The sequence below is a fragment of the Natrix helvetica genome (assembly GCF_964273705.1).
Source record: "Natrix helvetica genome assembly, chromosome: 1".
Taxonomy (NCBI): Eukaryota; Metazoa; Chordata; class Lepidosauria; order Squamata; family Natricidae; genus Natrix; species Natrix helvetica.
In genome coordinates, this window is record NC_138548.1 from 248,825,943 (window position 1) to 248,841,471 (window position 15,529).

The following is a 15,529-nucleotide window of genomic DNA, read 5'->3' on the forward strand; positions in this document are numbered from 1 at the left end:
TGAATGAACTGCAAACTCAATGGAACAATGCAGAAGGAAGCCCCACCCCACCAGACCCCACCACCTTCTACACCTACCCCTGCTCCACCCACTAGCAGATTCCTCCAGGGACATTACCATAGGAAACAGCAGAGACTGCAAACACTATGGGCATAGCCAGAGGGCCAAGGGTCCATGGCAGCAGAAGACTGCATCCTCCTCCTTTAGAATACTCTTTATTGTCTAGCTTCATCAGTGAGAACCACATTCTACGCGAGTGCAAAACTGGCTCCTCTTGGGTTAGGTAGACTGTTCATCAGACCGTTGTCTCGAGGCAATCGTCATTCGGACCTCAATTGTTTCTCTGTCCAAATTTCCAGGCTCTTCCGAGTTCCTTAACGGAGAGGCAGACTTGTCTGTTATTGATTTAGCTGAAACACACAAAACAGCCACATCCAATTTACTGTCGGTCTTATAAGAAGTGGCTGAGCCAATCGGCAGAGTCCATTTTCCCTGTACAAACGTCTTTCCTTCCCGTGATTCCTAGGCACAAAACCACCTTAATTTGACATTTTCCGGTCCCTGCCCTTAAATGATGAAAGAAGAGACTTCAGTTTGGCGTCTCTAGTTAAACCTGGCAAAGCCTCTGGTCTGAAATCCTGAAAAGCTTCTGCTAGTCAGAGGAACCAAACAGAGTGAGAAGAAGCCCTGAACTGACGAAAGAACATTTCCGGGCATCCCAGACTTCCTAGGGTGTCATTCTGCTTGCAAGCCATTTTAACTACTCTGCCGCACTTGAAACTTGCCTGTCTCTTAATTCCTCTGATGATCAGTGATTGAACATCTATTTTGGTTTGAAAGACATACTTGAAGATTTAACACACAGGGAGTCCCTGACTTACAACAGCCCATTTAGTGACTATTCAAAATTACAATGGTAATTGTAATAAAATGACAGGATCCTTTTCCAGTTACAACCTTTGCAGTATCACCATGGTCCTGTGATCCAAATTCAGATGCTTGGCAAACAAAGGTAATGGGGGAAGCCAGACTCACTTAACAACCGGGTTGCTAATTGAACAACTGCGGTGATTCACTTAACAACTGCGGCAAGAAATGACGTAAAACGGGGCAAAACCCATTTAACAAATTCTCAGTAACAGAAAATTTGGCCTCAATTTAGTGGGTACTACACTCTAGTGTGTACTTGGTAAAAGGTAAACATCAGATTTAGCTTGGGCTTAAATAGGGTAGGAAGGAAGGCTGGTTGCCAGATAAATGAAACACGAATCATGCCTACCATTCTGCCCATATCTTTGACCATGTGATTCTCACTGCTGGAAATCTGTATACTGTATGGGTAGTCCTTGACTTACAGCCATTTGTTTAGCAACCATTCCAAGTTACAATGCAACTGAAAAAAAGTGATTTATGACCAATCCTTGCACTTATGACCATCGCAACATCACCACGGACACCTGATCAAAATATGTGCATTTGGCAACTGGCATATTTTTTCGATGGTTGCAGCATCCCTGGCTCATGTGATCACCATTTGTGACCTTCTCAGACAGCTTCCAACTTGGATGCTTGGCAGCTTGTTTGCACTTATGACAGATTGCCAAGTGCCTCACACTTATGTGATTGCTATTTGCAGTCTTCTCTGCTGGCTTCCATAGAAAGTCAATGGGGAAGCTGGCAGAAAATGTTGCCAGCTGCTGAAGAATTCACACACACCCCATTCATAAGGAGGGGGTAAAAATCCTTCATAGGGCTACACAAACGAAGCTTCAAAATTTGTGATCCCCACTTTGTTTCCCCAGCCCAGCGTAGCAGTTCCCTTCTGTGCACAGAGGGATAAGGATATAATCTAAAGATTATGAAGATGCCCACTTAATTTCTCCAGCCCTGCACAAGAGTTCCCTTTTACACAAGGAGAGGATGCTAACTCATGTGTTGGGCTGAAGAAACAAAGCAGCATTCTTCATGATCCCCCAGTTCATTTCTCCAGCCCAGTACATGAGTTCCCTTCTACACAAGGAGGAAAGAGGAACCAGTGCACTGGGGTGGAAAAACAAAATGCGGATTGCAAATATCTCCACTTGGTTTCTCCGGCCCGGTGCATGAGTTCCCTTCTGTGCATGAGGGGAAGCGAACATCTGTGAAGGGCTGCCGAACCAAGGCTTGGATCTACCACAGTAGGTCTTTTCCTGCCCCACTTGACACATCTTTCTCTTTGTCTGCTTAATGATCACAACTGGGAGGGCTGGGATTGCGGTCATCGAGCAATGTGATCACATGGATATCTTGCTCAACAATTGAGATTTTGATCCCAATTGTGGCTGTAAGTTGGAGACTAACATAATCCTCTTTAGCTGAATATTTTTCATAGCAGAGGTTTTTTTGTGTAAGGTTACATTAAGCTTCACTGCCATTCATCTAGTAGTTTTAATATTACTGTCTATTAAAACATGGATCAGATGTCAGAAATACTTGTCAATTTCATTTTGTGAGCCTCTATAGACCTGCAATTGCTGTCACCTTCTCTTGCAACACACAGAATCCCTCTATTGCTGCAACCTCTTTTATTTTTAAATGGCATCTTAAGGATGATGCCATTTAAAAGATGCATCAAAGTTGAAAGCCTTGTGACTAGCAATTCATGTCCAGTATAGTTCTCAGAAGGAGCTGAGATTTCCTGTGCTAAAGCTGCATTTGTCCTTTCTAGCATGACCAAACCAAGTAACATAAATGAACCCAAATGATAGTCAGATCTTGTTTCTTGTTCTCTGTGAGTGTCCTATTTCCCAAATGCTGCATTTATAAAACAACATCTATTTATATAGTAAGATCTGTACAACCTGATTTACACTTAATGTATTTTTTATATGAAGTAACATCTGAGAAGCAAACTTGTGTTGGATGTTTAGCATTTGTGGGCAAGCTATAGAAATCCAAGTTTCTCATTAGCGTGCTTATTTTCCCTCTTTCTATTCGAGATAACATGCATTTGCTTTGTATGTTCCAATGTATTATCAATCTGTTCCTCCAGATGAGTTGGATGACTGCTGCCATATTGGGAGAGTAATCCAAACATCTGGAGGACATCAAATTTAGGAAGATTGTTATCAGAGATCTATTATCCTTCACATGTAATTATTTGTGAACCAGTCCATATTTAACCAGTATTCTACCGGATCTTTCTTGAATACAGTTAATAATAAAAAGTATGACCAGGCCATGCTTGAAACAGTGCAGGAAATAAATTTTCCAAGATTGAATATAGGTCAGTCACTGGGTCTCTCAGTTACTGGGTCGCTCTCTACTGGAATCTTTTCTATTTCATTAGAGAGAAGTTCCTTGAAGATGGACTCCAGCACGAGTCTGAAAACTTGGAAGAGTAAACCTCTGGTCCCGGTTACCGACCCAGATTCAATCTTGCAACATTATCCTGGGACACATATAATTGCCTTCATTCGTGATAAATTTCTCCATCCTTATCTGGGAAAGGTGAAAACACTTCAATGGCAGGTTCTGTTCTTTTTCTACATTAGTCACTGGGAGCATTGTTTTGGAATGAAAAATCACCATAAATTCTGGAAAGATTCTTCAATCAGGCTGCTGCAGTGTGATTCCTTAATGACTTAAGTTTGCATTTGCATCTCAGATGTGACCATTCAGCACCTCAGTGCTACCAAGGGGAATTCTCTATAATGGACAGATGGGTTCGTGGCCATGAAGACTGCAAAGAAAGGTAGAATCACTCAGCTGGGAAGAGTTTTCTCACAAAAACAATAAAAGGCCTACTGGGCGTGGAACAGCTCATCAGTTCTTAACTACCAATTTCATTCCCACTTTTAAAAACATTTTTGAAAACAGCAGCCTTCCCCAAAATGATATCCTCTACCAGTACTGGATCGCAGCTCCTGTTATCTTCCGTTTTGAAGCTTTGGGATAAAGCAGTTATTGCAGTCCAACAGAGTTGGAAGGTCAGGACAAGGCTGGGAAAGTATGCTTTGTTTCTGTCCGGCCCATAAGGGACTCTGTACTAAAGAGATGATGTCCTGAAGACTTTCTCATGCCTTGCAGATCCACTGCCTACATGAATCATAGACAAAAAGAGGGGTTCCTGTGACTGGGTTTCTGCAGAAAGGCAGAGGCTCAATGCTTAAGTAGGATCTGGCAGTTTCCTGGGAAACTAACCTCATCTCTCATGGGAAATGGAGGAACATAAACATACTAGTGAAAGCTGCAAAAGAGAAAGTTGCAGTCTGGCTATTACTGTATTTTTCAGAGTATAAGACGCATCGGAGTATAAGACGCACCAAGGTTTTGAAGAAGCAATTTTTTTAAAAAAAGTAGGTAGGTAGATGGATAGAGAGGGAGAGAAAGAGAGAGAAATACAGTAGGTAGGTAGGGAGAGAGAGAGTAGTTAGGTAGATAGGTAGATAAAGGGATAGAGAGAGAGAAATAGAGAGATAGAGAAATACAGTAGGTAGGTAGGGAGAGAGGGAGAGTGTGTAGGTAGGTAGGTAGACGGATAGAGAGAGAGAGTACTTCAAGCATAACAATTTACTTTTTTTTTAGTGAGGACTGTATTAAATTTTGAGTTTTGGTTCACCTCAAATTTGGAGATTTCACAAATCCCACTTTCACCTGGCTATTATCACTGCCTCATTGTTCAAAATTTTTAATTTTATGAAAGATCACTAATTCAATAGCTCTTTGCTTTTCTCAAGGAGATCTTGTGAAGTGTAATTCTGTCAAGAAAGGAAAGGTTGTTTGGAGTCCTCAGCAAGTGTTACCTGTACAATGCCCATCCTACAGTGATAAAATTGAATACAGACCATCTCTCAGGAACTTCCTTTGAGCATCATCACTGCTCTGCTTCCCTCGGCAATTATTTCATAAACAGTTCAAGGAAATACTCTCTAAGAATTTCTGGGTGGGCTTCAGGCATCATTTCCATTTCTAATCAAGCTTGATTCAGGATTGTAACATACCTGACATGTTGCCCAGAGACACTTTTGCAGTTTGGGGGCGAGCAGGAAGGTTGGCCAGGTCACTGAGCATGGGGTGCTGCTGCCTCTGTGAGGAAGACCGAAGGAGCTTGCTTCTTGTTCTTGGGACATCTGATAAAAGAAGTGTGAAGGGAGGCATCAATGTTTTGGACACAGATGAAGTTACATCCCATAGCAACTCTAAGAAATCAAACATGCCCACCTGTGAAATTGCTGTGTGTGTCTCAGGATCAATTCCCCACCAGAACAAACACAGAGATCTGCTCGTTCTATAGGTTGGCCTTCTTCCACCTGAATTCCTCCTAGTTTAACTACAACTGCTGTAATTTCTCACTTAAGATCATGATGTCTACAACATTTGGGAATCAAAAGGCTCCAAGTTGGGGGATACTGCTATAGACATTATTACTTGACAGGAAAGTACAGTGCCAAAATACTTCAAAGTGCCTGGGATAAAGAGAAAGAATTGACTAGTCTACTCAGAGCATCTGCAAATGGAACACAAAACTCACATTCTTTTCCAGTTATTGATGGAAGATGTGTATCCATACGTCCTTTGTAAATATGACCATCAAGACCCAGTATATCTACTTCTTCGTGCTGGAAGTAAATGCAAACACAGAATAAATTTCAGCTGAACCTTGCTCAAGGTTAACCACTTTTTACAAGGGTTTTTACTTGTAAAGCTGAAGAAAGCTTGAAAACCACACTCTGGTGACCGGATAGACTGTTGAAACTTAGAAATTGGATTTTTTTTCCTTAAAAAAAATTCACAGGCAAAACACATGTCTTGTCCCTAATCATTGCCGCCTCCCATCTGCTGCCTCATTTCCAGTTCTGGAAAATTGGAAGAGGCATGTCAGGTTTCTCAATTGCCATTCAGAAAGCCAATTCTATTAAACTATACAGAGCAAAACAAGGGGGGATTTATGCCCCTTGAAGTAAAAAGATACATGCTACTATTGGGGACTCTACTTGTGTGGTGGCAGGGCAGGAGCAAACATGGAAATCAAAGAAGTGTGGCTTAGAAATTAATTGAACTTATTGAATATTTCAATTCATTGTGGTCCAATTTTGTTTCTGAGCATAATTAAGCAAGCCGATCCCCTGTTCTCTTGTTAACCTGAGGGTTCTATTGAGTGATCAGCTCCTTCCACACACAAAGGATATGCCAGTCACAATTTTGGAATGTCCCTGACAACACGGGGGGGGGTTCAGCCAAATGGTTCAACTTCAAAACTTTCTCCAAAGAAGAAACTGCAATTCCAATTGTAGGAACAATCACTTTGCCCTAAGTGTTGATGTGGAGAATTCCATCTCCGCAATCCTAAATTGCCTTGTTTCCTTTCTTTCCAAACTTCTCACCTAGCAGAATCCTCCTCTGACAATCGCCAACTTAACTTTCCCCTCCTTCACTCGGGAGTAAAAAGCTAATGCCTCACAGTGGAATGCTGCCTGGCATATAAGGTAAGTGGGATGAGTAGTGTGTGCTGCACGAGGTCACAAAAACACAGCGAGGGGCTGTAATCAAGAAAGCACCCAGTAGATTCATTTTCACTTTTTCCAATCTGCAACCTCCCTCAGAATTCTTAAATTACATTTCCCTCCATCTCTAGCTGACACAAACATGGGGGGAATGGCTGCAGGATTTGTAGTTATACCATGTGTGTGTGTGTGTATCTATACATGTCTGTGTTATACCAGATGGGAAGGTTTTCAGCTGCAGCTAGCATTATTGGAGTCAGAACAATCGACTTGTATTAGCATGGATGACTCTAGCAAAGATGGCCAAGTTGTGTTATCGCATCTCTGCTAATGGAGGGGAATAAAAAGAAATTGCAGAGGAACATGTGGCTAAAAAGACTTTTGTTCTTCAGTTGCTTTTGTATTATAGAAATCTCAAGAGACAGGTAACAAAGTATATCCATTATCTCAAAGAAAAGACCAAACCACCAACCTTGAAGTTAAGAGCCTGAAAGGGTAGACTCTGAAAAACCCAGTGATGTTGTTATTGCTGCTATTCAGAAAGGCATTATATTCTTTCTTCTCCAAGTGCTTAAATAAGGCGAGAAATTGTTGTGAAAGACTGACAACCTTGTCTGACCAAACAGTTGGCTGGCACTGGATTGCATTTCTCACTTGCTGCCCAAATAGGAAGCCTTGGAAATTTCCCCTTCATGTACTCTTCTGCTTTCAGTATTGCCGGCTAGGGTCGTTCATGTTTGGTTTTTTTAAAAAAAGAATCCTACACCCTGTTCTGCCCCTTCCTATTCTCCCTCCAACACAGACACAAAAGAAAAGCTGATGAATCTTGAAATAAGCTCCTGAAATAGACCTGTTCTGATTTTCTCCAAAAGAAGCTAGCAAAACTTTTTAGCAAAGCATCTGTTAGTGGGGCCCCAATTCTCAAGGAAAAGAAAATGTCTCCAATCACAAGGAAGGACTGAACAAGAGATTTCTGTTCAGATGATCTGCAGCAGACTTTGTATTCCTTCATCCTGCAGTATCTTCTTCCATTACACTATAAAACTGCCAATTTAGGTTCCTTTAGGAAGACGCAAACTCTGTCATTTTTAAAGCAGAAGCATTAATATCCACTAGCTAAACGATATTGCTTTTAATGGGCCTAGCGTAAGTATGACTAGGTCTCCATTCAACCATCGGTTAAAACAGAAAGGGTAACTGTGGACATGAAAATGACAACGTAGCCTATACGTAATGCAGCGCAGTTCACAATGCCCCATATACTCTACTGTAGTCGATGTAGACTGTATCTAAATAGAATGAGGTCTTGAGGGAGGTGCTGGTGGAACCACGCCTCAATTGCTACAAAAGAGGCAAATTCCATGCTTAATACAAATAAGATTTATAGGGCTCCCACCCTGAGGCACTGTAAGAACATAAACAATGGACAAAGAACACCTGTGGTTTAACCCTGCTGGGCTTTTTCTTACATTAGGCAAGGGCTGGGTAGGCTACTATCATCTCTGTATTGCTTAATTACAACCATCAACATCTGCCTCCCTTGTCCAGTCAGTCTAAAGTTGCTAGGAATTGTATTCTAGCAACATCTGGAAGGCCACCAGTTCCCTAGATCAATAGCAGACTCTTCCCCAGGTGTATCAAAACTTAATGGCTAACAAATAACCTCAAACAAGTTGCATCCTGCTCGTGGAATGAGCACCTCGGGAAGGGAAACTGTCAGGCACTAAACGACAAAATGTCAAACCTGTACTACAGGTAGTCCTCGACTTACAACAGTTCGTTTAGCGACCGCTCAAAGTTGCAACAGAATGGGCCGAAAAAAGCAACTTAGAACCATTTTTCACACTTACAACCGTTGCCGCATAACCATGGTCCCATGATCAACATTCATATGATCCCCTTTTGTGACCTTCTACAAGCAAAGTCAATGGGGAAGCCAGATTCACTTAACCACCAGGTTAGTGACTTGACAGTTTCAATGATTTACGTAACAAATGCGGGAAGAAAAGCCATAAAATGGGGCAAAACTCACTTAACAAATGTCTCAACAACAGAAATTTTGGGCTCAGTTGTGGGTCGTAAGTCGAGGACTATCCATATTTACACCTCCTCTTAAGAGTTCCATGCCCCTTTGGAGGGCAAATCATGCAAAGGAGTTAAAGGCAGTGCTTCAAATGTGATTGTCCAGCTATAGGTCCGTGCCAATGTCCATCCACTCTCTCCTGCTCTCTCTCTCTCTCCACCTGGCTCCTCATTACCTTCATCATTGCCAGCATGGTGCTTTCCTCTGGCTGGATAGGGGGAATACTCTGGCTGAACTGTTGCAGTTTCACATAGCGTCTGAATGGATGGGTGAGGGTATGGCTGCCTCCACAGTGCCGAGGTACATTCATGTAGCTAAAGTCAGCCTCCGGAAGTCTCTCTCTGTGAAGAGGTAAGGACCCATAATTCACACGAGGCAAAGTCCAATAGCCCTGTGATCCCAGAAACCCTCCCCCCCCAAAACAACTGCTTTGTTTCTAAAAAATTAGATTCATTTTGGGACATTAGCAGTCGAAGGGAGGGCAAGAGAGGCACTGCAATTAAGAATTAGGACCAGAGGTGGTATTCAGCAGGTTGTGACCAATTCTGGAGAAATGGTAGTGGACATTTTGTGTAGTTTGGAGAACTAAATACCACCTGTACCATCTACTCTCTGCCTCCCGAGTCCCAGCTGATCGGGAGGGAATGGGGATTTTGCAGTAACCTTCCCCTGGAGTGGTGAGGAAATGGAGATTTTACAGTATTCTTCCCCTGCCATGCCCACCAAGCCATGCCACACCCACCAAGCCACGCCCACAGAACTGGTAGTGAAAAATCTCTCTCTCTTCCCTCCGTCTCCCTCCCTCTCTCTCTCCTGGAGGCAGCGAAGATGAAAAGCGGGCCTGTTTTTAGCCTCCTGGGGCATCTGCGCACCCCGTTTTTCACATCCCCCACCTTGAGAACCTCTCTGAAGGCCAAAAGCGGGCTAAAATGGCCTGTTTTTCACCTCCCCCACCTCCAGAACGTCTCTGCAGGCCACCAATGTTGGCCTTACCTTCCAGTTCAAGCCTGCAGAGCTTGGGAAGGTAAGTCCTGTGCTTGGCCGAAAGATGGAGGCCGGTGGGTAGGCGGGGCAGCCTCCTGCGTGGGCTAGATTAATGGCTTTGGCGGGCCATATGAGGCCCGTGGCCGTTGTTTCCTTGCTCTAGTGTAAGGTTTGGGGCCTATTTGGTGTCATGAGTGATGTGATAAGAAGTCTTTTCCCAGGCTTGGACATGTAGGAGTCTCAAACGTGTCCTATATGATCACGAGAAAGAACCCAATAAACTGTCTTTTGTGGTCCTAAGAAATAAGACCGGGACAGCAGCAAAAGGAAATAAGACACAGAGTTTAGATTAGTTTTGTTTTTGAGCAGGCTCTGTTATGTTTGCCCTTTTTAGAAGTGAAAAGGAAAGTCTTGAGGGGGGGGGGGATAGATCCTCAATTGGGGCTCCCAACTTAGAGTTTGCTAAAAGGATGGGGATTAGAGAATCAGACTTTTAGACCTTGATTCTTCACAGCAAGAAAAGTGTCCTAAGATCTCCATAGGTCCCCTTTCTCATATCCTCCCATTATGGCATCAGAAGTGCCACAATATCTAGAACGTGGCTAAATCTTCCAAAATGCAAAAATGGACAATGAAACCCACATAATATTTTAAAATGGTCTCATTCTTGCGAGACAGTTAATACAACATGATATTTTTTTGTCCTCACATAGGAAGATGTGAAATAGCAGCTATTTTTAATGCTAAGGTCTGTGAGGTTTTGCAGTGGAGCCCATTGCTGGAAAAAATAGATGGATGGATGACCCCATTTGCTTTCTTCAAGTCACAAGTCAGCTGTTTCAGAGCTTGGCTCTCTCAACAGAGACACAGCCCCAGTCTCTACCACTTCACTCTTTCTCTCCTGGTCCAATCCACCCATTTACTGCTTGCTAATCATATAGGACTCCCTTTTGGCCTATCCCTTTTCCTAAAGACACCAGGAAACATTAAGCTTCTCCACAGAAACCCTGGGAACCGATTCAGTGAAACACTTGGTAGAGTACATGACAGCAGCCTGCTGGAGCATCATGTGCCTTGCTTCTGCCTTGGAGGACAGGAAAGCACATAAAACATATGGAACAAACAGAAAGTTATTTTCACAAAGCCACTCTGGAAAACAGTTTTCTAGACAGAAAGCAGAATTTCAAGTAGGGAAATAAGACATGCAGCAGTAGCAGGGTTAAACTAATATTAAGGTAAAGCAGAAATGCAAGTTAAATTGCAAGGTTGGATAACAAGAAATTTGATTACAAAATTCTTGTATCTCACTATAGACAAGAAGTCTAGTCTGAGCCAGACTTAAGCCTAAGCTAGTTTGGACATTATTTTCAGATTTGGATTTGCATGTATAGGAGCCACTTTATAGACATCACCGAATACATTGTACCCTGATAACAATCAAGTCTGACTTGTTTAGCAAATCTGTGAAGTTTTGAGCCTGATTTGGGATTGCAAATGATTACCCAAGCAGCAAGTCCAACCACTAAAAGGCTCATTGTCTGATTACAAACCTACAAAAATGTAAAAGAAGCACATGAAAAGATTGCTTTAGGGTATGGCAAAATTCCTACACAGAAGAAATTTATGTAAATATTTCCTGCTAATTTCGTGATGCTAAGCATACATATGGAATGCGTGGCTTCCTTCCATGTATACAAACAGAGATGATGTACATACAAGTTGAGATAAATTTCTTAATGGAAGCTCCTTTGCTTTATAGCACTTTTTCAGTGTACGAAATATAAAAGGGAATAGAGAATCTTCTCAACAAATAAATCCTTCCCATCAAATTCCAGAAATTGTAATTGCTTACAGCTTCCTTTTGCAAACCTTTCCTCACTCAAATAATTTTATACGGTTATCTAATTTAAATAGAACCCTAATTCCAAGGTCTGAGTAAAAAGTCATTTCTTGGACACACTTAATCAATTCAGCTTTAAGCAAAAGCCAAGGAATTACTGGCCCCCCCTTCTAAATCAGGGATCCCCAGACGGGGGGTCTGTGCCCAGTACCAGGCCATGGTCCATTGGGAAGTGGGCCATGCAAATGGCAGATGAATGTGAAAAGCTCTATTTGTGCAAGCGGCTTGAGTGAAACCATCCCTCCGTCACTGCTGGTCCACAGAGTGGAAAGGTTGGGGACTACTGTTCTAAATCATTTTAAAAATGCAAATATTTGCAATGCAGAAAGTGGCACCATTAGCTTTTGTGACCTGGGTTATCATATACTCTTTAGCCAGCATTGCAGTATTAAGGCAGATGATTGCTGCACAATATTTCCAAATTGATTCAGAAGAAATGTTCTGGAATGCATGAATGCTGTAGAGCACTTGCCTGCAATTCATTAAAGCATCTATGTTTTTTTCCCTAGGATTGGATAACTCCTGGAAAAGCACATAGCTGCTTTAATGAGTCACAAGCATTCATATATTCCAAAATACCTCATGTGAATCTGATGAAATGCATTGGTTAACTCTAAATTGAAGGTGGTCTTTTACCGTGTCCGATTCTTGGCCTATAAGTTGATTTGTCCAGATTTATCGACATTCAGGTGGGATATTCAGAGCTCGTTGAGAGAAACATCATCATGTACTTCTTTAAAATTGTTATTCCCTTTCCAATGTGCTGCTTTTATAATTTCCTGCCCTCTCTGCTTTCCTGGTAAGTTTGGAATAGGAGTGAGGCATGACTGGCTATAAGTAGGCAGAAATGAGTCTATTGTTCACCATAACAGTGCTAAGGAAGGGCAGGGCAAAGCTCCTCTGATCTTCTGTTTTCATGAGTGAAGCACCGGGATGATAGATTGATCAGAGACCTGCTTTGTTTTCTATATTTCTGTCTAGCAAGATGAACAGTTTGCTTTATCCCATAATCCCTACCGTTTGCCAAAAGGGCTTGAGCCAAGATACTGGGACTGCAGGGCTTCCCTGATCATCTGAGCGTTGACCCTGGCAGCTCCGCCATAATGACTCTGCACCTTCTGTATGTCCATGAGCATCTTGGAATGGATGCGCCGTAACTTGTTCAGACTAGCACTCTTCTCCAGGGCATCAAAACGAACACCCGGTCCTAATTTCAAATTGCTACAATACAGAATAGGGAAGAGGTAGGAAGAGGAGAAATGGATGCAGCCAGTGCCAGAGCAAGGAGACAGCAACAGCCAAAGAGGGAGGATGGGTGGGTGGAATATGTTGTTAAGCAAGGCACATGCACCCAACATCTTTTGCTAGCATTCATATAACAGGCAGCACTGAAATCTACACAGTGGTGCAGAATACATTTGCCATAGATAACTTTCTGGGGACCACAAACCTCCCCATTCATATACATGCTTTCTATTCTCACACATACCATGTGGCCCCTTGCTCTATCTCCCATGTGCATACAAGTCACAACAAATAAATTAGCACCAATGGGAAGATTTATTTCCTAATTCTCAGGGAAGGGGAATCAAGCAGGCTAAGGCACTGGAACACTCTAAAACACACATATGCCACGGGGCTTTTTAAAAATGCCAGCTACTGTTCAAAACAAAATTAAAAGAAGATTAGATAGATGGATGGGTGGGTGGGTGGGTAGATAGATAGTTTGCATGAAGAAGGGAGATGAAGGGAGGCTATTGGAAGGGTCCTAGAGGCCATTTTCAGCTAGGAGTTCCCTGCCCTTTATTAATATAGAACTCCATAATCAGCAAGAGTGAATTAGATTTACACAACTATGAAGAGACTTTAAAGTGAATATTCTTCCATGGATTCATTCAACTAAGATGTATGCTATTTGATCCAGCCATAGGTTTTTTGGAAGCAATTCTACAGATATAAGAAATCTAAGAAATGAAGAGACATTTTGCAACTAGATGTTCACTTCCCATTTTCTCCACTGCCATTGAAAATTTTACAGCAGTAACAGAAAACATTTTAAATTTCACTATAGATAGTCCTTGACTTACAACCAGTGGTGGTATTCTACCAGTTCGCACCGGTTCTAGTGAACCACTAGTAGCGTTGAGCAGTTTTCCCCACCCACCCACCCTTTCCCTTTCCTGTCCTGTATTTTCCTGTTTTTTAGCACAACGATTGTCGCGTGTCAGCTATTTTATTCACCAGTGCTGACATAGAACTTAAGTTTTTAAGCTTAAAATGGTAGGTTTTTGAACGCTGTTTGCACGCGCATTCACCAAACCGGTTGTTAAACCAGTTGCATCCCACCACTACTTACAACTATCTGTTTCACAATTGCTTGAAGTTACAGTGGTGCTGGAAAGGGTGACTTATGACCAGTCCTCACACTTACAGCCATCACAGCACCCTGGTATTGCAATTGGAGTGCTTGGCAACTGGCTTGTATTTATGATAGTTATAGTACCCTTGGAACACATGAACACATTTGCAACTTTCCTAGCCAGTTTCCAACATGAAAACTCAAAGGAGGAAGCCAGATTTGCTTAATGACTGTTTAAGCAATCTAGGAGGCACAATGGCTCAGTGGTTAAAGATGCAAAGTTTGTCAGCTGGAGAGCTGACACCCCAGGTTTGAAACCCGAGCGTTGTGCAGTGAAATGAACTCCCATTCCTCCCATGTTTAAAAGCATGCAAATGCAAGCAGATAAATAAGTACCACTTCGGTGGAAAGATAACAGTATTCCATATACCTTTGGCATGTAGCCATGCTGGCCACATGACCACGGAAATGTCTTTGGACAACGCTGGCTCCTCCTAGTCTAAGAAACAGAGATGAGCACCATCTCCTAGAGTTGGATATGACTGGATAGAGAAAACTTTTACCTTTAAGCAATCATTCCTAAAATTGGGTATGGGCACCTGATGACTCACTTAATGATTGGATCACTTAGCACCAGAAATTCTGGTCTCAACGATGATTGTAAGTGGACTACCTGTACATAACGAAGGTTCCATTCCAAGAACATCATTCAAGCTGAATGGATACTTTGTACTTGATATATTCACTCCTCCCTATGGATTTCTACTCCAAATCTCTATCACACTCAGTTCCTGAATACAGAGATGAAGAAACTGCAAGAGAAGAAAATACAGAAGCTCCTATCTGCATTTTACTTGCGGTTCAGTTGCCTGATTTGTTCCATTTCATAAACCATATACGGCCGGAGGGATTGATGAGCAGGTAAACCTGGAACAGCTGGGAGAGTCGTAATTCGCCTGTCAAGATAATACGCAGACCAGATAAATAAAGGAGGATACAGAACAAGTGAAAGAAGAAACAGCAGCTGCTCCTGGCCTAACACCTTACCAGCATTTTATTAGCTCCTCAGGAGATAGATGGACATAGGCAGCAACTTGCTGAATAGCTGAATCTACTGCCTAGTAGAGGTGCTCCTATACTTGGATCTAAACAGATTGATTACTGATCTGATTTGAAAGCGTCAAACAAAGACTTACGGGCCAGGCACCACCATCTCTAAGGGTCGGTCACAAGAAATGCAGTGGAAGTGAGCCAGAAGTCTCCTGTTTGAGAACAAAAAAGAAATATCAAATCAGATGGGAATGGAATGGTTGGAGTAGAGGGTAAAAGATATGTTTGGCAACAGCAGGAGCATGCTTCTTTTTTTAAACCAAAAGGCCACAGAGCGGGGGATAAACGCAGCCTAGCATGTTTATATCATGCAGAGGCATTTTTAACATACCCATCAAACTGAGTCTTTATTTCCACAACAAACAATTCCACTTTAAAGAAGCCAAGTAAAGTAAAACAAACATTCATTCGGCAAGGATTCAGAGTTCAGTTGACGAAAATTCATGAAAGCATCGTGGAAATTCTCGCCAACTATATGTTAAAAATGCCCCTGGGGAGTGTTGAACTATGAAATTGCTGCAGTATCAGGAATTACAGCATATTCGAAGAGGAGAGGGCAAGACAAAGAAACAGGCGGGGCTGGGACTAGAGCTACATTTGACTTTAAA

General features: G+C 42.3%; 1 protein-coding gene across 1 annotated transcript in view; it reads right to left on the reverse strand.

The window, feature by feature from the left end:
• Nucleotides 1-211: 211 nt before the first annotated feature.
• QRICH2 (glutamine rich 2) overlaps nt 212-15,529 on the reverse strand; it is a gene marked incomplete at its 5' end in the record, with an annotated part of 64,063 nt that continues 48,745 nt past the window's right edge. The window contains 7 exons of the mRNA XM_081963212.1: nt 212-410; nt 4,983-5,111; nt 5,513-5,600; nt 8,744-8,903; nt 12,470-12,673; nt 14,666-14,767; nt 15,008-15,073. Coding sequence (XP_081819338.1) covers nt 280-410; nt 4,983-5,111; nt 5,513-5,600; nt 8,744-8,903; nt 12,470-12,673; nt 14,666-14,767; nt 15,008-15,073 — 880 coding nt within the window. The 3' untranslated portion in view covers nt 212-279. The remainder of the gene's footprint in view (nt 411-4,982; nt 5,112-5,512; nt 5,601-8,743; nt 8,904-12,469; nt 12,674-14,665; nt 14,768-15,007; nt 15,074-15,529) is intronic.